This window comes from Biomphalaria glabrata, chromosome 13 (genome assembly GCF_947242115.1).
Source record: "Biomphalaria glabrata chromosome 13, xgBioGlab47.1, whole genome shotgun sequence".
NCBI lineage: Eukaryota > Metazoa > Mollusca > Gastropoda > Planorbidae > Biomphalaria > Biomphalaria glabrata.
Window position 1 is genome coordinate 16,447,852 of NC_074723.1, and position 22,521 is coordinate 16,470,372.

General features: G+C 35.0%; 1 protein-coding gene across 2 annotated transcripts in view; it reads left to right on the forward strand.

The window, feature by feature from the left end:
- Nucleotides 1-20,379, forward strand: part of LOC106062889 (FMRF-amide neuropeptides-like) — a 124,414-nt gene extending 104,035 nt beyond the window's left edge. For both annotated transcript variants that reach the window (XM_056008412.1, XM_056008413.1), the window contains exon 3: nt 17,509-20,379. In XM_056008412.1, the coding sequence (XP_055864387.1) occupies nt 17,509-19,506 (1,998 nt within the window). In that variant the 3' untranslated portion in view covers nt 19,507-20,379. The remainder of the gene's footprint in view (nt 1-17,508) is intronic.
- Nucleotides 20,380-22,521: the final 2,142 nt, after the last annotated feature.

Genomic DNA, 22,521 nt, shown 5'->3' on the forward strand with positions numbered 1-22,521 from the left:
TAACGTCACATTTTGATCTCGTCAATACAGCCTCTGCTCGACCTGACGTATCCAGTAATAGAAGTAAAATAAAACAAAAACTTTCAGACCTTGCAATCTCTAATGCAGGTGGTGTAAAGGTAGTCTGTTTTTAACCTACGGCAACCTCGTATCCAGTAAAACTGATTTTAATTTTTAATATTGTTCAATGTTTAATGCACTTAAAATCTAAAAAAACAACAACAACCAACTTGTGTGAGTACATGAGAGATTAAGCTATGAATGAAGACTCTACCCCCAGATTTTGAGTTTTGTTTCTTACACTTTGGTCTGTGAGCTCATTAATATTTCCATTGTATGTACCAATCAGCCCTGAGGAGAACAGATCTCGGGACTACACACATGTTTATGTGATTCATAGAGAGTACTCTTATATGGAAGAACGATTTCTTAGGACTCGAAGACTCTCTTTGTCTGCTCTTACACCGCAACGTCTCGGCTTTATCGTTCTTAACATTTCGAGTTATCGTTCTTCAATGTAGTAACAATTGTTTATTTAATGGATGCGAGGTGACCGAGCAGTTAGAGCTAAGTTTTCCTTCCACTTCGATTATTTTAGATGTCTCCAAATGTTGTTTTTTTCTAGAAATCATGTAATTATGTTAGCTCTAGTGGCAGAAGTAGGCGGACTATTGCGAAAACGAGGTCTTCTCGAGTGGTACTTTGGTTTCAAATATAGATTTGAAGTTCTGGAGAATATCGTTTATTCAACAAAATCATTGTAGAGTAGGGAGTAAATAATTGTGTTCCTTCAACTCAAATATATATAAATAATAGCACATATAGTTGTATAAGTGCATGTGACAGTCTTTGTTCTACACAGACAAACTATTTTATTTCCTATGTATCTACTGGTTTTATCTCTAGTGCTCCGATGTCAATTGAGATACCTTTGATTTAGATACCAAAAGAGAATTTGTGCTTTTATCAAATAGCAATGTGCCGTATGTGTGCACGGATGGCACGAGTATGTGTGTGTGTGGGTGTGTGTGTGGGTGTGGGTGTGTGTGTGGGTGTGGGTGTATTTGCTTTAGTCAGTTTAGTTAAAACAAGAATTTTAAAAATGGGTTTTTCATGAGCGGAAAAAATAGACACCAGCATAAAGATAATTAGATTATTTTAATTTTGCATTTATATTAGATCCTTACAACCACAAAGCTTTATAACATTATAGATTTATAGATATTACTTAACCCAAGGGGTTATACTTTAGATTAAGTTTAGAGTAAACCTCTGTTCAGTAGACACGGCCAGTAATTATATTATTGATAGTGTTTCTGGTTTTGTAAACGTTTACTGCATTGTCCATTGCCTCTTGATTTTTCTTGGGCTCTCCATTCTATACTTATCTCTCTCTCTCTCTTTCACTCTCTCTCCTCTCTCTCTCTCTCTCTCTTTTGCTCGCTCTCTTTTCTATTACTCTTTCTTTTTCTCTCTTCTCTCGGGTTCTCTCTTCTCTCTTTGTTCTCTCTTCTCTCGTGTTTTCTCTTTTTTCGTGTTCTCTCTTCTCTCTTTGTTCTCTCTTCTCTCTTTGTTCTCTCTTCTCTCTTTGTTCTCTCTTCTCTCTTTGTTCTCTCTTCTCTCTTTGTTCTCTCTTCTCTCGGGTTTTCTCTTTTTTTCGGGTTTTCTCTTCTCTCGTGTTCTCTCTTCTCTCTTTGTTCTCTCTTCTCTCTTTGTTCTCTCTTCTCTCTTTGTTCTCTCTTCTCTCTTTGTTCTCTCTTCTCTCTTTGTTCTCTCTTCTCTCTTTGTTCTCTCTTCTCTCTTTGTTCTCTCTTCTCTCTTTGTTCTCTCTTCTCTCGGGTTTTCTCTTTTTTCGTGTTCTCTCTTCTCTCGGGTTTTCTCTTTTTTCGTGTTCTCTCTTCTCTCGTGTTCTCTCTTCTCTCGTGTTCTCTCTTCTCTCTTTGTTCTCTGTTTTCTCTTCTCTCGTGTTCTCTCTTCTCTCGTGCTCTCTCTTCTCTCGTGTTCTCTCTTCTCTCGTGTTCTCTCTTCTCTGAATCATTACGTCTCTCGTTCTCTTACACCCCTTACTTACTTTCTATTCTTTCTTTTTTTTCCTCTTGCTTTCGCCCACTCGTTCTTTCTTTCTAAATGTATACATCTTTCTTTCTTTCTCTCTCTTCTATCTGTATCTTTCACTTTTGTTCACACTCTCCCTCTATTTCTATCGCGCGCATTTCTCTACTACAAAACCACAAAACACCTAACAACAAAAAACCGAGCAATTAGACAGTGCTACTCTCCAAGACTGACACGGACCGTCCGCCCAGTGCATCTCTTTACATTATGTCCAGTGTAGGCAATAACAAGTGTCCAACATCAACCCTCCCCTCCACCCCCAATACACACGACAGACGCACACACACACATACTTTCCTTTGTCCCGACATCATTTAGACGTCTCCTGGAAGACACCCGCCGAAAAAAAAATTAATTACCTGGCTTTGCTAGTGGGATCACAGGAAGTGACGTCATGGAGCCGGGCACTGATTAAGGTCAATTACAGCTGGTTTACTGAGCACTTACTCCATATGTCCGGCTAAAAGCTGAAGAGGACGTCTCCGTCCCTTGTCTCCTTCCAAACCAGTAAGCAGCTTCAACATGGTCGGAGTGTCCATCTGGTCATCACCATTTAGTCAATACTTAATATCTTCTTACCTACAGTACACGAGGTTCTCACGCTGTGTACAGTGCAGGTCCTATCATCCAAAATTTGCACATATTTAAGCTTTTGACTGTAGAACTACCTTGAAACATTATTTTTTTTTAAATCCTTTTTAGAGCTAAAAAAAAAAAAAAAAAAAAAAAAAAAAAAAAAGCAAAACATTTGCTGATGTAAAAAATGTGAGAACTACTGATTTTTTTTTTAGGCAGCATTGTTGGGATGGTAAGATTGTTTTCACTTGGAGCAATAAAGCCTTATTTGTAACAACTATTTCACAATCTAGTAGTCTAATACAGTGATGCCCAACCTAATTCGACACGCGGGCCGTTTTAATTTCCTACACTCGTCTCGCGGGCCACATGACCGAAAAGTTTCAAAAACGCAATGAACTTGTTCTGAAACTATTTCGGTAGACGTTGTGGATTTAATACTTAATTTATAGGTTATTTTACATACTTTTTACGCGTCAGAAAACAGCTTCATTTATCTACTTAAAATGTGAATTTGTTTGGTCTCTTTTTGGTAAATATTCACATGGATCCTCCAATCTCTAGGCGTAGTTTAACAATCTTTTATTCGCGACTCAAACCAATAATGCCCCATATTTATTTTTTAATGCCGTTTTATGTTTTTTCTTTATAAAATTAATATGTTGGCTTATTAACATATTCAACAAAAAAAAACTAAAGATAGGTTCACTTTTCCTGGTAGAGTCTACACTCAGAGTTGCAATTCATAAACACACAAATGTTAAAGATCATAATACCAATCCATCGGAGAAAAAGCGATGGCCCAAACGTAGGTAAAGATACATTTTTTCAACCTTTTTTTTTTTTTGGAAGGGAGATTTCTACACTTTGTGCCGACGTTTCGGCGGGCCTGATGGAGCCACGTCGCGGGCCGGATCTGGCCCGCAGGCAGTATTTTGGGCATCGCTGGTCTAATATATCCTTTTTTACCTCCTAAAAGTAACAAAACTGTGCTTGATATGTTTGAAAAAATCAAGGGATATGTTGTAGAAATCTACTCAGTAAAAATAAACATACAAGCAAAATATTTTTAAAATCCTTTTAAAAAAACGCCTATCTAAAGGGGAAGAACTCCGCCATTAAAACTATATCAAAGCAGCGAACAAAATAATTAATTACCAATAATTAATTGACTAGATGCAATGCAAACAAAATCAAAACATAAACTTGATCGGAGAATGCGTGAGGGAGAAATAGCGTTACTAATTATTTAAGGGCACTATATCCTACAAATTTAACCTGTGAATAATGAAGGATTAGTTCTCTTTGTTGGTATCAAAGAATACAGTTATTACACGCAAGTAATTGACTAATTAGTTACCTTTTATTTTACTGAAATATATCCTGTCTTTGCCAAAGAATAATTGTAATAGTTTCAACTTAATCCAAGAATGATTGTGTGAGAATGACATGTACACATTTTTTACCACAAAGAAAGACAGACACACAGACAGACAGATAGAGTGGGTTGATGGAAGCTTTGTAAAAAAATTAAGATAAGGAATACTCTTCACGCTACTAGGAATCTGAAGTTTAATGTGTGAGCACTTTGACGTGATTAAACATACATAATCTTTCATATCTATCTATCTATCTATCTATCTATCTATCTATCTATCTATCTATCTATCTATCTATCTATCTATTTATCTATCTATCTATCTATCTATCTCTCTATCTATCTATCTATCTATCTATCTATCTATCTATCTATCTATCTATCTATCTATTTATCTATCTATCTATTTATCTATCTATCTATTGTACAATCTGTTAAAAAATGTAGACTCCCAGGGCAACTCCTCTAAAGAACGCAAGGAAGTTCTGGGTCTTCAAGATAAAATATTGCTCTTTAAGACCCTGATGATCTACTCAGCCTATACTATTGTTTAATAACTCTCTTTGTTCAAATACATAATAACATATAATCTATATGTAAGTTTAAATTCCCACTACATATCGGTAAATGAATCCAACGGCTCTACACACAGAACGTTAAAAAAAATAAAGCTTTTTCCAGTTTTTGGGATGTCGTGTCTAGATTTTAAATCTAATTTCTCCGCCTTGTGTAGGATGGCCATTATAGGATGCAATCCAATGTGAACAGTTTTCTTTTGTTTTGTTTTTTCCCCACAATGTCTTCTTCTCCAGTGTTCTGTCCATGCGTACCAAGAGACATGTGTCTATGTCCTGAAGTCTTCCTTCAAAACTTAATTATACGCTTTGCTGGAATATTCTTTTAATGACGTTTTGTAGCCATGAAAACATTAGGGACTGAACTAATGGTCAGAACTTTTGATTGCCTCAACTCCCAATGCTAACGTGTGAAACTAGTCAATTTCTGGTGAAGTTTATTATTTATATATTCTGTTTTGTTTTTATTGTTTTTTTCTCTCATTTTCTACCCATCTTTCTTGGACTCTCATTTATTATCTTGCAACTCTACCTATTCCTCCTTTCAACTGCTTAATTCTAGTTTGTTTTCTTGCCTTATGTGATGGGTTTTTTGTTCACTCTTTACTCTCTCTTTTGATACCATACTCTTTCAATGTTTCTCTCTTTTACATTCTCGTTCTTCTTTTCTCACTCATTCTCTCTTTATCTCACTTTCTGAGTACATTTTGGGAAATAAAATTTATTTATTTCTAAAAATTGTATATTTTGTAAAGGTTGAAATTGAAAGATAAAAAATGTCTGAAAACTGCTATTAACCAATATATTACATTCTTAAACTTATTTCCCTTGAAAATTAGGTTTTCTTTTGATTGTTCCAATATTGTACCTTAAAAATAATACAACAAAGAAACCATTAAGTAAATGTTTCAGTATAAACAAAGAAACCTCTTAGTAGATGTTTCAGCATGATTGAAGTCTACTTTTAGGTAAAACTAAATTTCCAATTAATCTATTTCTCATTTCACAATTTTTTATTTTATATCTTAACTGTACATGCTACTGAGCCACTGTGGTCGACAACATTTGTCCTACAGAGTGGTTTTGGTTAGCACATTCCCCATTCCACTATAAAAATACCTAGCGCAAGTTAGACGCCTTTTACAGTGTTTCACAAATCCTACGTAATTTAAAATGTAAATGCCCCCCCCCTCCTTTTTTCGAGCAAAAAAGAGGCAGCCAGTTGAAATTTCATTGTAGAGTGTTCGCACAATATAGGATATTGACGAGAGTGATTGCCCACACCGGAAATATGGAATAGTGGCAGTGGAGCTATCCCGGCAGGTCGTAGACATCGCTGTCCTTAGGTATGTTTGGAGTTAAAGGGTCACTGACAGATTGGGGAGCTGGATACTCTCTCTGTTGGTTTGGCAGAGGCGCCGAGGAAAGGCAATCCTTATTGAACAGAAAACAGATTCCTGGAGGACAACGGCTTTGTCTGCATCACATGTGACATGTGACAAAATATGATGTAGGTCACAGCTGGGTTTGCGTAGCCATGTGAGACACTGAACTCTTAATCGTCGAAATCGAAGACAATGTCATTACAAATGCTATAAATCTAATAACTGTATCCAGGATTGCCTGATATGGCTATAGATAAATAAAGGGCAACTAAATTGAGTAATTTTAAATATTGAGTGTGTACAGTCAATGAATGACTTTATTAAGTAAACTAATAGATAGTAGGTTGTGTGTTTGTAAAATGGTTTACAATTTTCGGATGTTCTTTTCAAGATCTGAAGATAATAACATCCTAGCCCTAGCCTCCGGCACGAGGACGGGGCTACGTCAGTGGGCAGTGTTTGGACCCAGGGACATCGCGACCACCGAAAGACAGCCGAAACCGCATACCACACAACCATGCCGCCATCTGTGAGACGCATAGGAATATAAACCACTGCTAGGATAGATTAGCTCATTCTAGTATATTATTTATCGATAACAAAACTCTGGGTACAAGTATTGGAAGACTGTGTTCTACTCTAGTAACAATATAGTAACACCTTGATAATAGATCACAATAATAACTTGGAACAAGTCTTAAGCTATCCAGTATAGTTTTCAAACTACGACAATTATTACTGCTGATGTCTAAAGTAATTTAAAAACTTCATCCATTTTTAAAACAGGTTTCGCCTGTCATGTGACTAATTATCTCCTTTCTTCAACTCCCACGCAGTAAGTAACACCAGGCTAGGGACCAGGTTGACTAGTTTTGAAGCAAGTGTCTAAGAGCACGAAGTTCAATTCTCTGTAAGAGTACAACGGTTCTCAAACGTGTCTGTAGTAGTGTGACTCTTAATGAAACAAACGGTTTGTATGTACTTTACGATTCTGCTTTATGTTTAACATGTCTTAGAAGGAAAGCGCATACATAAGTGTTTATTGGGTTTCTATGCTTGTGTCTCAGAGAGATGTATGAGTCTGTATTGGAGAGAGCTTATATAAGTGTGTTTTAGAAAGAATAAGTATAAGTGTCTTAAAGAGACCTTTTGTGTCTTGAATAAAGAAAGTTTAAGTGTGTTTAAGAGTAATAGCATATCTTTAGCGGCACCCGTATGGGAAAAAGTCGCTATTAGATTTTGTGCAAAATGCCCGTCTGTCCCACTCAGATCTCGAAAACTAAAAGAGAAATGAAAAATATTATTTCACCGTGCGATGCAGCTTGAAAAGTTTAGGTGCAACGGCTACTTTTGATTATCTAAAAGCAAACCTTTTAATTTATAAAATTTAGTATGCAAGCGACTTTTTCATAACAATACACCAATTCAAAAACAATTATATCTTATCTTATATAATACAGACGTTACTTCTAAAGAGATGCTGTGAGCAGTACGCGCGTCATGCATTTATTAATACATATTAACCAATGACTTAAATGCTGCCAAGTCACTGGTTTTCCTGGCTAGCTCAGGCAACCCATTCTATGTTCTAATAGCACTAGGGAAGAAGGAGCACTTGTAGAAATTTGTGCTAGCATATGGAACGAGAAATATGCCTTTATCTTTGTGTCTTTCGGAGTATTTTATTAAGTTTTGTTTTTGTATTTGAAGATTATGGTTCAGTGTTTTATGTATAATTGCTACTTTACTTGTGAGTCTTCTGTCCTGAAGGCTTTCTAAATTTAGTGATTTTACTAAAGGTGTTACTCTAGTCAAATGTGAATATTCGTTTGTTATGAATCTCACTGCTCTATTTTGTGTCTGTTCCAGTTTCTTAATGTTTTCTTGAGTTGAGGGGTCCCAAACAGAGGATGCATATTCTATTATTGGCCTAACCAAGGTTAAATAACATTTTAGTTTTATGTTCTTATTTGATTTATAGAAATTTAAAGAAATTTCTTTTAATAAACCCTAATGCTTTGTTTGATTTTTTGATAGTTTCATCAATATGGGGATTCCATGACAGTTTTTCATTTATTATAACACCTAGGTATTTTGCGTTTTTAGTCTGTGTTACTGGTTTACTATAAATAAGATAAGTGGAATTAATTTGTTTGTTTTTTTTTGTTACTCTTAATAACTGACATTTTTCTGGGTGGACAGACATGCTCCAATTTGATTCCCATTTCTGTAATTCATATAATTCTCTTTATAAAATTTCTGTATCTTGTGTTGTTTTTATTGTTCTATATATTATGCAATCGTCTGCGAATAATCTGACTTTTGTTCCTGGACTAATGCAATGTCGTAGGGTTTATTATAAGAAATTTCTATATTTCCGCGAATAGTCGGATCCGATGGGGCCGCCTCTGAGTTTGTGTGACAACACAATCTCTCTTTGTAATCTTGTTTTAATAGTGAGTTTCTAAAAGTGTATTTTAAAAAGAGTGTGTATAAATTGTTTTTAAAGAGAGCTTATCTTATAGAAACTCTGCATATGTATAGGAAATTGTATAATTATTTTTTTACAAATTCTGTCAGTTTGAATAAGTCTGTCCTAGGATTTTTATACGGATGTCTTAAAGCTGGTGTAGGTCTGGCTTAATGCTGATATAGTTCTGGTTCAAAGCAGGTATATGTCTGGCTAAGAGCAGGTATAGAACTGGCTGAGAGTAAGTATAGGTCTGGATGCGTCTTAGGATCTCTCACACGGCTGCACTCAGTGTGTATTAAAGAATCGTATGTTTCAAAGATTCGATCCTCTATGTGTTATATTTTTGTTTCAATGTGTGTGCGTTTATGTGGTGAAAATGTGTGTATGTGTTTTAAGAAATGGATAACAAAAAACCGAGGAGTTCAAATTGAAGAAGAAAATTCAAAGTTGCTGATTAGATGTCAGAGTCATATTTGCCATTATCTTTTGATGACTTGATATCTGTCATAATATCTGTCATATTATCTGTCATGTAATTTGAAATTCTTGCCTCATATTCCTTTTTTTTTTAAATGCGTGTTATCGATGTATGCACGAGATATGGAAACCCCTCCCCACGCACACACACACACTCAAACGTATTTTGATGAATTACATAAAATAATAACAATAATAATAATAAGAAGAAGAAGAAGAAATATAATAAGGATTGTGTTCGAGTTGGAAGATAAATGAGGTATACAGTATTTCCCGTGGCTATTTTGCCACATTTAGTGTAACCATTGTCCGCCGGAGGTCGATTTAGATTTCCTTGATAATTGCAAAGCCCCCCCCCCCACACACACACACAAACAACTGAATGTAAATTACAAAACTAGTAGAACAAAAAAAGTCTTTTGTAAAGCTTTGCTTTTCACAAGTGGCCAACAATTTCTACATTACAACACGGGATGGCAGGTGAACAGGTTTCGGGACCAAAGATACGACACGCTCAGTCAAGTAAGGAGAATACTTGTCCATTTTAGATTTGTTGGACATACTTTCTGAGAAGAGGCAGGCATCCTTTCTGTTCTCCGGACGTTATAGAGTGATGGCACAGAGTCAAGACCAGGGTGGCCAGACACATTACCGGGTCAAGCACAATTAACACATGCTCTCTCTCTCTCTCTCTCTCTTTCTCTCTCTTTCTCTATTTCTATCTTTCTCTTTCTCTCTCTTTCTTTCTTTCTCACTCTCTTTCTCTCTTTCCTTCTTTCTCTCTCTCCCTCTCTTTCCCTTTCTCTCTTTCTCTCTCTCTTTCTCACTCTCTTTCTCTCTTTCCTTCTTTCTCTCTCTCCCTCTCTTTCTCTTTCTCTCTTTCTCTCTCTCTTTCTCTCTCTATTTCTCTCTCTCTTCCTCTCTTTCTTTCTTTCTCTCTCTCTGTTTCATTCTCAATGACACACACACTTATACTATTACAAAAGTGAAAGTGTATTTCCTCAAGATGATGTCACAAGACGCGAGAGAGCAAATAGGAAACGGTTGAGGGAGGTGGTTCAGGGGAGGGGGAGAACATGGTCAAGGCTGTTACTGTTAGAGTGTCCAGTCTAGCCCTAATACGTTAACAGCCGCTTCTTGACATTTCGGACTCATTGTCCCTACTGGAGACGGTACTGATCACCCAATGACCAGAGATAACTGTTTAGGCATCGATAAAGAAACAGTATTCGATCGATACGGGGGAGAATGAGAGAGAAAAAGCGAGAAAGAACGAAAGGAAGAAAAATAGAGAGAGAGATAGAGAGATAGAGAGAGATGGAGCTAAACAGAGAGAGTAAGAGATAAAAAAAATGTTCAAACTAATGTCGATATCTTTTTCATGTATTCAATTAAAGTAGACCACACAGTTGCAGCTAAATTGAGTGTAAACAGAGAGCTAGAAAACTTTAAAGAAAGGTCAGAGAGGAGAAGAAATAATAGTGAAAAACAAAGAGAAATAGAGAGGGGGAGAGAGTGTGTAGAAAACAAAGTGAGAAACAGAGAAAACAATCAAAATATCAAAAACTGAAAAAAAAAAGCTTAAATTAATTGTATTAATTGAGTTTAGATCAGTCATGTAATTGGACGTCTACTAAATTTAGACTAACACCATGGTACCATACGCCTATTCAATGTCAATTCCTCCAACTTCATCATGTGTTAAGACCTACTGTCTATAGTTTAGAATCACACCTACAAGGATCAACACTGTAGTTATCACGTGAGAATTAAAAGGGGCTTTTTGTGTGCCTGAGACCTTCTAGTTAGGTCACTTGTGTCTTTATCCTTAATATCAAAAGAGAAATTAAATTTAATTAATTAGAACAACCGAATGTTAATATAATATTTTAAAAAAGTGTAAAAGAATAACTGCACATTCACAATCATCTTCTTTTTAATGTTTTGTATGCATTTTTACAAAACTTAGATCAAGTTACTCTATCTTTCTGTCTGTCTGGTAAACATTTTGTACATTATATCGTAACACAGTATATATATATATATATTTATGAAGTTATAACATAACAGAAAATATTCATTGGCTTAGAGAAGATTTAATTTTAGACAAGATCAATTTTAAAAAATAACAAATTAGTCAATTAACTACTCGTAATTTATTATTTTATTTGATATCGACAAGTGAAATAAATCTTTCAATATTTGAAGCTATGTCAAATATGTATGGTTTGGTCTCCTTATATAATAGTTTACATCCCACACCCATTCTCAGATTAAGTTGAAATTTTGGTCATTTATTGTACGTAACAAAACAAGAATAAATTTAAAGAAATTAATCAATTAGTCGATTAATTATTGGTAATTAATTATTTTGCAAGATACCAAATAAGGAAAAAAACTTCTATATTATTGAGAGATATTATCGTAAGTGCTGAGTTTTTCCCCTCAGATGAGTTTTTTTTTTTTTTTTGCTTGTTCAATTTAAAGTTTGTATATTATACAAATCGTGGGCTGTAAATTTTGTATTTTGTAAAGTTCGGGCACTGTTCAATGTTATATTATTAAAATACAGTACTAAAAATAAAAAAACATCAGTCTTAGTCGCGATGGAAACATTAGGGTACCGACTCCCAGACGTCCTGATTCTGGGGCACAAACGTTTGGGGAAAAAAGGATTTTTTCCTCCGTCCGTCTCCTCTTGAAGTACTAAATAAGATTACGTCTGTCTCGATATTAAGCCCTTACAAAATAAACAGTGAAACACCAGAACATAACAGCTCTGGTAAACTTGGAACATAGGGGATCGGCTAGTGAACAAAATGCAACTTACGCTTTGTCCAATTGAAAGTGTTGAAACGTTCCATGGTATTTTCTTTGTTTTGTGTTTATGTGTGCATGTGATAAAGTAAGTGTGTTTGTGTGTGCTCTTCAGTGTCAACGATTTGTGCTAGTTGTATATAAATAAATAGATGAGAACCAGAAACTTTCCTCTAGATTTGGTTCTAATTGTATGAACAGTGTGCTTTATGTCGTTGTAACATAGCACTAACAGAATCACCTAGTCTGTACTTTTTAAAACGTTTTAGGACGGATTTTCTACCATAGTGCTATAGTAGTTTAGTGTGTTGTTGATTTGTAATACATCCCCTAAAGTAGATATTATAAGTAATGAGATGTGTAATCATTCCTGACACAAAGCAGCATATTAGACTATTAGTTTCTGTTAACTCTTGCACGCTATTATTCAGAAAGGTTCGTAATATACAACTAGATACAAATACCAAAGAAAATATCGTTCCTTTGTGTTGTTTAAAAATGTAAATCTCTGTGGATCTTCAAATTACTTTTGAAGATGTATATCCAGTCATGTATACACATTTGATGGCTGGCTAATGTGACATTGTATTTCTTTTCTTAATGTTCACAATGTGACTGATATTGATATCGAACAAGTATCATTTAGGAATCTTTAAAGCTATTTTTGAAACCTGCATGTAATATTGTAGGAACATGATAATTATTTTTATAAACATTTATTACAATATAACTTTAAAAATGTTTTCGAACACTCTGTATTGATCAGTTCTAGGCCTACTAGCTGAGCTAATTTCAGGTAGGGGTTTGGTTACTAAGTGTCAAGGCGCTTGGTTCTCGAATCAATTGGTCTCGGCCTCGTGGGTTCGAATCTCTTAAAGTTCGTAATTTAAAGGAGCGCCCGTGAGTCCACCCAACTCTGATAAGTTTGATCCTGACGGTTGATAAAGGCAGTTGGTCGTTGTGCTGGCAACATGACACCTTTGTTAACCGTTGGCAATAGAAACTTAACCTGTCCTATAGCTCTCAATGTCACAATGTTTAACTAACTTAAGGTTTTTTTTTAATTCTCATTTCCGCTAAAGATAAAGTTACGTAAAAAAAATCCAGATGTGTGAGTCATCACTGTGAAAAAATCGTTGAGTCTTAAGGAACCAACTCTCTGTGGCCTCATTATCCACTTTGTGCAGAAGTGTTCAGGTGCAGCATAACAGTGTCATAGAATGAATATAGTCGTAGATAGAAAATCGCTGAAATTCATGTCATGGACCTTTCGGTGCAGATGAGTTTTACCTTGCTGACAGGCGTCGGCCTTGTTATTACGTTGTCCCCTTGCTGACATTTCCAGTTTGTGACATTAATGCCACCAGGGTGTCAAGAGGGGGGGGGGTGAGGGACAAGATGCAAGAAGTTAAGACAATGAATGAAAATTGGAAAGTCAATGACATCGTGTTCGCACCGTGATAGGATGTCAGGTCTTGACTGTGGTAAGTGTAGCACATTGCTACATCTCTCGAAATGATTTCAAGGTAGCGAAATGTTTTTGCGCAATGCTTAACACTCTATTATCTTGTCGCCGAGTTAGCTAACTTCATAGGCCTATCCTAAGGTGGTCATCGATGAATTAGAGCAAGTGTTCTAAATTAGTAAAGCCGAGAAACCATCACACTTGAATGAACTTTGAAAGATTCGAGACATTTTGACATTCTGAACTTTTGCATCATTTCAAGCAAACCTACTTTCTATGCATATATCTTTTATGCAATATATGCAATATGTATGCAATATTATATATATATATATATATATATATATATATATATATATATATATATATATATATATATATATATATATATATATATATATGCGTGAAAATGATGCGATGCTATGTATATATAATTGCATATTGTATGCTTATTAATTTCTTTTTTGAAAATGCATTAAAATATCTTAGAATTAACTCCAATTTTCTTTAAAGACAATCTTTTAAATGAGGAATGCTAATGTTCTTCTAAATGCCTTTTTAGCGGCCCCCGTAAGGGGAAAAAGCCGCTATTAGGTTTGTGCAAAATGTCCGTCTGTCCGTCTGTCCGTCTGTCACACTCAGATCTCGAAAACTAGAAGAGATATGAAAAATATTATTTCATCATTAAATCCGGCTTGAAAAGTTTAGGTGCAACGGCTACTTTTGGTTTTCTAAAAGCAAACCGTTTAATTTATACAATTAATTATGCAAGCGATTTTTTCATAAAAATACACCAATTCTAAAACAATTACGTAAATGTAAGGGAGGCAATGTTACAATATGCTAACTAAGATGGACAATTCTTGTGTATTTTTAGTATCACTAAGTCAAATATATTTTAAAAATGTACAGGAAATGTTTACAACAAATATAAATAATAGTTAAAGACGTTTTTTCTGGTCAACTAACTGCTAAAATTAAAAGAAAACATTTCTGTTTGTTTATAAAGGCTAATAATGCACTTTGTATGTAAATATCACGCACATTTTTTTAAATGGACTTTTTATGCAGCGATTTTCGTGCAGTAGCGTAACGTCGCAACATGATCAGGTGCTAAACCAATTCCTTAAACTTTTTTTAAAAATCAGATTTTATTTATTTTTTGTTTAGTGCCCCCATCTGAATTAAAGAAGCTTATTTTTGTGCGTTTTGTCTGTTGGTCGGTCTGTCCGTCACGATTAGATTTAAAAAACTAGAACTCTAAAAGCTATTGAAAATCTGATTTACCCTTTAATGTTCCTCCCATAACATCTCAATAGTTTTAAGTATCTAAAATTGATTGTTCCGGATTTTTTTGTGCAAAACTAATCAACGCCAACAAATGTTTGTTTGCTCTTCTAACTTATATTACATTCCATTTCCATGCTTAAACGTTGCAAAAACACATTATCAATAATATGTTGTTCCGTTTTTTATGTAAATAGCATATTAATGCTAAATCATAATCTCTATACTGACTTATATTTCATTAATTGTAAAAATGTTCCGGATATTGTTTTATAAAACATGAATTATGCCTAATGATTGTTTGAAATCGCATAAGGCTTTTAAAAAAGTAATTTACTAGAATTGATTACTGAAAATTACTTTTTAGACATTTAATTTTCTTGTAAAACATAACATAGAAGTTTTGTAATCCATAAAGAAAGTTCCGGATTTTGTTTCTTACAAATCGTCGCCAGAAATTTCCGAATTTATTTAAAAATCTACTAACGCCAAATAATTGTTTGAACTCCCTCTTCTAATTAATAAACAAATAATCTTCTCATTTACGAAATAATGTTTTTACGGATTTTTATGAAAAATATTTTAACTCACTACTCTCTTACAGTACATTTAACTTTCTACCTAAAACATTAAAAAATCTAATTATCGTTAATATTATGTTCCGATTTTTAAGGAAAACAGAATCCAAACACCAAAGTAAGGTATGAAAATCTCTCCACGTGGCTGTAGTACATCTAATTTTTATACGAGACCATCCAAAAAATTTAATTAACGGTATTACATTTATCTGAAATTCTCTTTTTCTTTTACTATTTATACAAACATCCGGAACAATCTATTATATAAACTTTTCAATTGTGTTCATACCTAAAAATTATTGCGATGTTTTGAAACGTAAAATAAAGGTTAATCAATTTTTAATAACTTTTAGTTGTTTTTTTTATATCAAGATAACGGACAGACCGACTGACAGACAAAACGCAAAAAACAATGTGGCTTTGATCCTTTTTAAATAATATCTATTAGAACTCAGTGCACCAATGTCTATGAACCCTCGTTAAATATCTCGTGTAAATAAAGACATTTTTTTTTATGGTACCGGTACTAGCCTATTGTGAGGTAATGGAATTTTTTTTCTTTGACGTCATATGAATGGACTCTTTAAATGTAATGTTAAAAGAACGCACTCGGTGCACCAATGTCTATTAACCCCCGAAAAAATTGCTTGTATTAATGAAAACATATTTTAGTCTAACTAAGCCGTGTGACGTAGTGTTTTTTTTTCCTTTGACGTCACATGGAATGAATTCTTTAAATGAAATGCTAAAAGAACGCACTCGGTGCACCAATGTCTATGAACACTCGAGAAATGGCTCGTGTTGATAAAGGTGATTTTTAGTCTAGCTAGGCCTTGTGACGTAGTGTTTTTTTTCCTTTGACGTCATATGGAATGAATTCTTTAAATGAAATGCTAAAAGAACGCACTCGGTGCACCAATGTCTATGAACACTCGATAAAAGGCTCGTAATGATGAAGGCGATTTTTATTCTAGCTAGGCCGTGTGACGTAGTGTTTTTTTTCCTTTGACGTCATATGGAATGAATTCTTTAAATGAAATGCTTAAAGAACGCACTCGGTGCACCAAAGTCTATGAACACTCGATAAATGGCTCTTATAGATGAAGGCGATTTTTAGTCTAGCTAGGCCGTGTGACGTAGTGTTTTTTTTCCCTCTGACGTTATATGGAATTAATTCTTCAAATGAAATGAAAAAAGAACTCGGTATAGTAATGTTTATTAAGCCTCGTTATGTGACTCGCGTTTAAAAAAGGAATGATATCTTGATTTAGATCTAATCTAGATTTTTTAAACTAGATCTAGATTTTTATTACAGTATATCTAGATCTGGATTTATATTCTAATTAAAATTATTTTAGAGTCTAGATCTAGAATTTCTAGATCTAGTTTAGACTAAAATAGACTAGATTAAGATGTAGAATTTCAATTTCTAAACTTAAAGTGTAAAAAAAAAGTGTAGATTTTCATTTCCAAACGTTTTGATCAATATTGTAATGTTTTAATATACTAAAACTAATCTACTATTTTTTTTATTAAATTTAAATTTAAATTTACGGCAAATGAATCTTTGAAACAATATTACTTTTGACCATCGGATGGCTGCCTGGTCGTGCGGTTTGCGCGCTGGACTGTCGTTCAGATTTATGGATGGCCCAGGGTTCAAACCCTGCCCGCTTCCATCCCCCGTCGTCCTGCGGGAGGTTTGGACTAGGAAGTAATTATCTTCAACTCTGAAGGAACATCCGAAACGTGTAAAACATTTTACATCAAAATTAAATCACGTCTTGAATATTATTTGCGAATATGCAGATCCGACAGGGATCCGACTTCGACGGGGGCCGCCTCTGAGTTTGTGTAACACAAACTCTCTTTGTAATCTTGTTTATTTCATGTTAACTTTCAAAAAAACTACTTAATGGTTTATAAAAAGTACCTATTAAGTTAAATAGTTATGTTTAAAAAATTAATGAATGCATCTCTTTCCTCAAGCTTTGCATGCCGAGGTTTTAACCCACACCCATCGACTTCTCCATCTACAGCTAACTGCCAATAACATGCACATTTATCAAAACAAAAAAAAATATTTGTTAAACTTAATTTTTATGTTTATCTAGGATATAGGACCTACTCTAAAAATATGTATTTAAAACAAATTTAAACAATTCCTAAATTACGAAACTGACTATTCACTATGGTGTAGCTAGGAAATGCAAAGAGTGCTTTTGTATTTGTACAGCCATAGATAGGAAAAAGCTTTCCACAAGAAAGGCGACTTTAGTTTGATTTCCTTATTTATTTTTTTTCCCTTATAATTTCTTACCGTTTAATAAAAGTAACTTTTGTTTTAATGCTCAATTAATAAAACAATTTATTATTTTTCAGATATTTCCTGCCAATACAAATGAATCGCCAGTGTCTCAAATAAAAAACATAGCAGTGACGCTATCGAACAAAACAGAAAAATCCCCTCCTGAAGTTCAGAATTTTCTAGACGATACAAATAGCCAAGATAACGTAGTGTGGCTAGAGGATGACTCGCAAAGCGACAACCAGCATTACATTAGGGGCGAGCCCTGGTCTACTGATCAAGGCGCCAGTATATACAGGGAGTACCCGAGCTGGAGTGAGGAGCTTATCGAGCCCCCGTCTCGTGACGAGGAGTACTCCAGCTACGATAAACGTTTCATGCGAGGTCTTCAGAAGAGGTTCATGAGAGGTTTTCAAAAAAGGTTCATGCGAGGACTTCAGAAGAGGTTTATGCGTGGCTTTAGGTCGTCCTCGACTGACGACAACAGAGTCAGAATTTTAACACCAAGACTTCCACCTTTTGACTTGTACCGTAACACAGGTGCCTGGTACGTCCCCCAAGAGAAAAGGTTTATGCGTGGGCTGACAAAGAGATCGATTCCTGATATCGAAACAGACAAATCCTCCAGCGACTCCAGCGAACATCCACTACATTCAAACGTCGCATCAACAGAAAAACGCTTTATGCGAGGTTTCACAAAGAAGAATGCAGCAGAAATGCCCAAAGAGGCCTCTTCAAATCTTCCAGACGGAGTTACCAGCGAGATAAGCTCGCCGCACGAGGACGACAAAAGATTTATGCGAGGGCTGCACAGCTTCGACAAAAGAGAAAACGAGCTTACAGATGACGAGATGACAGATACTGCCGAAAAGAGGTTCATGAGAGGTTTCACCAAGAAAGAGGACAAAAGGTTTATGAGGGGTTTGATTAAAAAAGAGCATACAGAGAATGATAAGAGATTTATGAGAGGACTAGTTAAGAAAGACGACACAGAAGGCAGCCAAGAGCAGGATAAACAAACCATACAGGATTTTACCCAAACTGACGAGAAAAGATTTATGAGAGGTTTAATTAAGAAAGACGAGAAAAGATTTATGCGCGGTTTCGCAAAGAAAGATCATGACACGCTAGCCGAAGAGAAAAGATTTATGAGAGGCTTTAACAAAAAGAATGTCGATGCTACCGAAGAAGAGAAAAGATTTATGCGAGGTTTTAACAAAAAAGATTTTGATGCTACCGAAGAAGAGAAAAGATTTATGCGAGGGTTAATAAAGAAAGACAGTGGCATAAAAGACGACAAAAGATTTATGCGTGGATTAGTAAAAAAAGATCTTGACAAAAGATTTATGCGGGGTCTTATTAAGAAAGCTGCCCAGCAAGAAGACAAAAGATTTATGCGGGGTCTGGTGACGAGAGAAGCAGACAGTCAGCATAGAGTGAAACGCCAGACAAGATTCAACGACCAAATTCGAAACCCACTGCTTGAAAAACTTGAGGAGGAATATAGTGATGATGACGACGACGAGGAGATCGGCGATGAAAGTTGGATGGATTACCCAGCCTTACCAGTCAAACGATTCATGCGAGGCTTTGACGTTTACACCAAACGCTTTTGGAAAGACCAGCACCATCTCATCCCCATCGACGGCGACGTAGACATCAACAAGCGCTTCATGAGAGGTTTTCAGGTCTACGATGATGATGCGCAAAAGCGTTTGACGAGTGGACACACTGCAGGGCCTACCTGGTACAACAACATGTACGACAACCTAGACGAATACAACCTGCCCGAAAAGAAATTCATCAAAGGTTTAGACGCCTACTTCAAAGCACCTGTGGGCAAAAGGTTTATGCGAGGCTTAGACTTTGCTGTTCCAGAAAAGCGCTTTCTCAGAGGCCTGGAATACTACAGTCCTAAATTCAGAAATAATTTGAGGATCCACAAAAAATTTCTTAGAGGACTAGACGCATACAAGAAGAGCATATTGGACGAGCCAGAGTATCGTCTGGACAGCAAAAGTCTTTGGTCATCGGACTGGGATAACAGACTTGGTCAATCAGAGTTGAAATAATCTATGTTATGTTTCTGTTAAAAGTCTTATGTTACAGTTTTCAATGTGTGTAGGTTTCATATATACGAATTAGAGGAATTAACTAAACATTTTTATGTTATGCTTTTAAAACTTTATCTATAAAATCCTTTTTTTTTCTGAATTATTCTCTTTCATTGGCAGTGTACGTTTACTTTTCTCTGAACTACTAGAGTGAGCATTGCCTATTCTCAATTTACTTTTATTGTATTGTTTTAACAATGAATTGTACACATGTTTTGTATTTTTTTCTTTTCATTAAGAGATGAGCGTGACGATATTATTTACTTCTTCGCTATTTAGATCTATCTACTTTTCTAAAGGTCTAGAGTTCCAACCCTTTCATATTGTTTATACAATAGCTAAGAACTTTAATATGCATTCTCTTTTAAATTCAGACATAAGCTACAGGAAGCGAGATAACTTTCTGTGCCACGACTTGCTAGCTAGCATTGTCAATCAAACAAGGAGCATAGCAAATAGATTCTAAACTTCTTGAAATGTTTTAGATGTAAAGTGTTCCCTGAGCATCAAACACTGTGATTGACACTCGGTTCTCCTTTGCTGCGACAATTCCTCTTTATGAATGCTGTTTTATGTTCCCAAACCTCCGACAGCTCGTAAACTAAATTTCTATAGTCGGAGAGAAACAAACGTGTGTATTGTATCCCTGTAAACAACTTAACAAGTGCTGACCATTCTATACTGTAGACTCGCCTGCTTTTTTAATAGCGACCAAAATTGGACAATTTAATATTTCAATTTATTATCTCACTAAACAAAGTTGTGTTATGATCATGTTGTCGAGTGAAAAGTGAAATCAAGAATAAACTATTCAAAGTAAAACAAACGTGACCTGTGTATGCTCTTCTTATTTCTATATAGAATCAGTCGATTGGGTTAGTAAGACAAACTATTGCATTTACATGTCCAGAAGCAATCAAGAGTGGTATTTATATCTGTTGGCTCGGTAGCGATGGTGATAACATTCATGTGTGTAGCACTGTTAACAAACATTCTGTAAGATCAAGGTGATTGAAACAATAAGGTATAAGAAGACATTGTATTATGAAGGAAGACTAAACACAGAGGACATACATTTGACTATATTTTAATCAAAGTAATATTAGGAAGCTGGGGGAGCGATGGTACATATCTACAACTCAAACGTCAAAATCACTCGCTGCAATGGAACCTAAGGTCAAGCTACATAAAATTAGATGAAAGTGAAAAACATGACAAAAATATAAATACAAACTTTGACCTTTCACATAAACTTCTATTATGTTAATATCTGCTGTCATACTTTGTTCAGATAGGTCCAACTAGTACCAGATACTGCTAGTATGCCAATACAAATGATTAAAGCAATCTGTAAAAAAGTATTATAGGGAGAGATGACTAATACTGAAGCTATGGTTGGTATTTAACTGAACAAGATCATTAGCTGCGGTTTTTACTATTAAAAACTGATATTCATAAGATATTTTTTTTTTACCTTTACCTATCCCTTAGTCTGTTGGACCGTTGGGGCACCAGGCAAGATTTGTCGACCGTCTTTCTCCATTCCTCCCTTTTTTTTGCCTTGTTCAGAACCTCTCTCAATGGCAGGCCTGTTCATTCTTTAATGTTGTCCTCCCATCGCTTTTTCTGTCTGCCTCTTCTTCTTTTCCCTGGCACTGTTCCCTGAAGAAAGGTCTTTGCGAGCCCCGTAGATCTTGTAATGTGGCCAAAGGTTTTAAGCTTTCGTTTTTTCACAATAGTAAGCAGGTCGTCATGAGCTCATAAGATATAAAGATCAAGAATTTCCCAAATGGTCATTTTTGTGAAAAGCTTATATCAACTCACTCTGTCTCTCTCTATATATAATTGCATTTAAAAAAGCGATCACGGCAACATCCACAATATAACCCTCTCATTCTCCCCCACCTCTTTCCCAATAGGTCCAGACAAGTGACAGAATCAAAATTTGTTAAGAAAACTAAAATCATAAAATTGCACTAAACAAGTGGTAAAAATAGTTCTAATTAAATGACTGATCCCAAACTAATTGATACAATTACACTTAATATATTTTTTTTTAATCAAAAAGAATAGTCTGTTCATCCCTACATGCTTCAGTTTCATCCAGACAATGATTTAACTTTTATTTTAAGGTTATAAATTTAAAATGGAAAAAGAAAACTAGAATTAAAAAAGAAACAGAAAAAAACAACACAAAAACACATGAATATGAACAATAGATTGTGACCAGGATAAAACAATCTGTACAATGTAAGTAGTTACTTGGTATAATGATGTAAGCTAATGGTCGTCATGTATAAGAAATGTGAAGGACTCTCCTGATATGATCACTTAAGCAAATTGTAGACACAATGTTGTGATATTTCATTAAGTTTGATATTTACTAATTCCATCTTTATATATACCTTGTCATTACATTCAAGAGAAAGGGACATAATCCATAGGGAACAGAATTTGCCCACTGGCTATTTAAACGGAAGATATTTGAATGTTCGGAATATTGCGGTTTGTTAGCAAGCACAGAATGAAAATGAAGGGGAGATAATAGAATCTCTTTCCCAGAAGATTAATCGAATTTTTTTTTCAACCCGTTTATTGAGTTGTCTGGAAATGAAAATTAAAATGGACCGCAGATTCTTGAGAAAAATATTTTTACTTAAAAAAATAAAAGAATAGATAACACGCACTGAAACTATCTGCAGTTCTTTAAAAAGATATTATAGGTACATGTATACAGTTTATATAAACTAAATTCTAAGAACGTGACCATAGGGGCACTAACATATCTCCATAACTGCACTACCGAAGGACACCTTCTAGTGTATCCATATTGAGTTCTGCAAGTGCTACTGTGGATTATGATTCGGGCCAGAAGTTCAGGTTTGGTTCCCTCATCTGAGATATTTGAAACCACTGACACTTGTTAGCATTCCACTTCATCTTAAAGGCCTGTTGGCTATTATTAGAGATTAA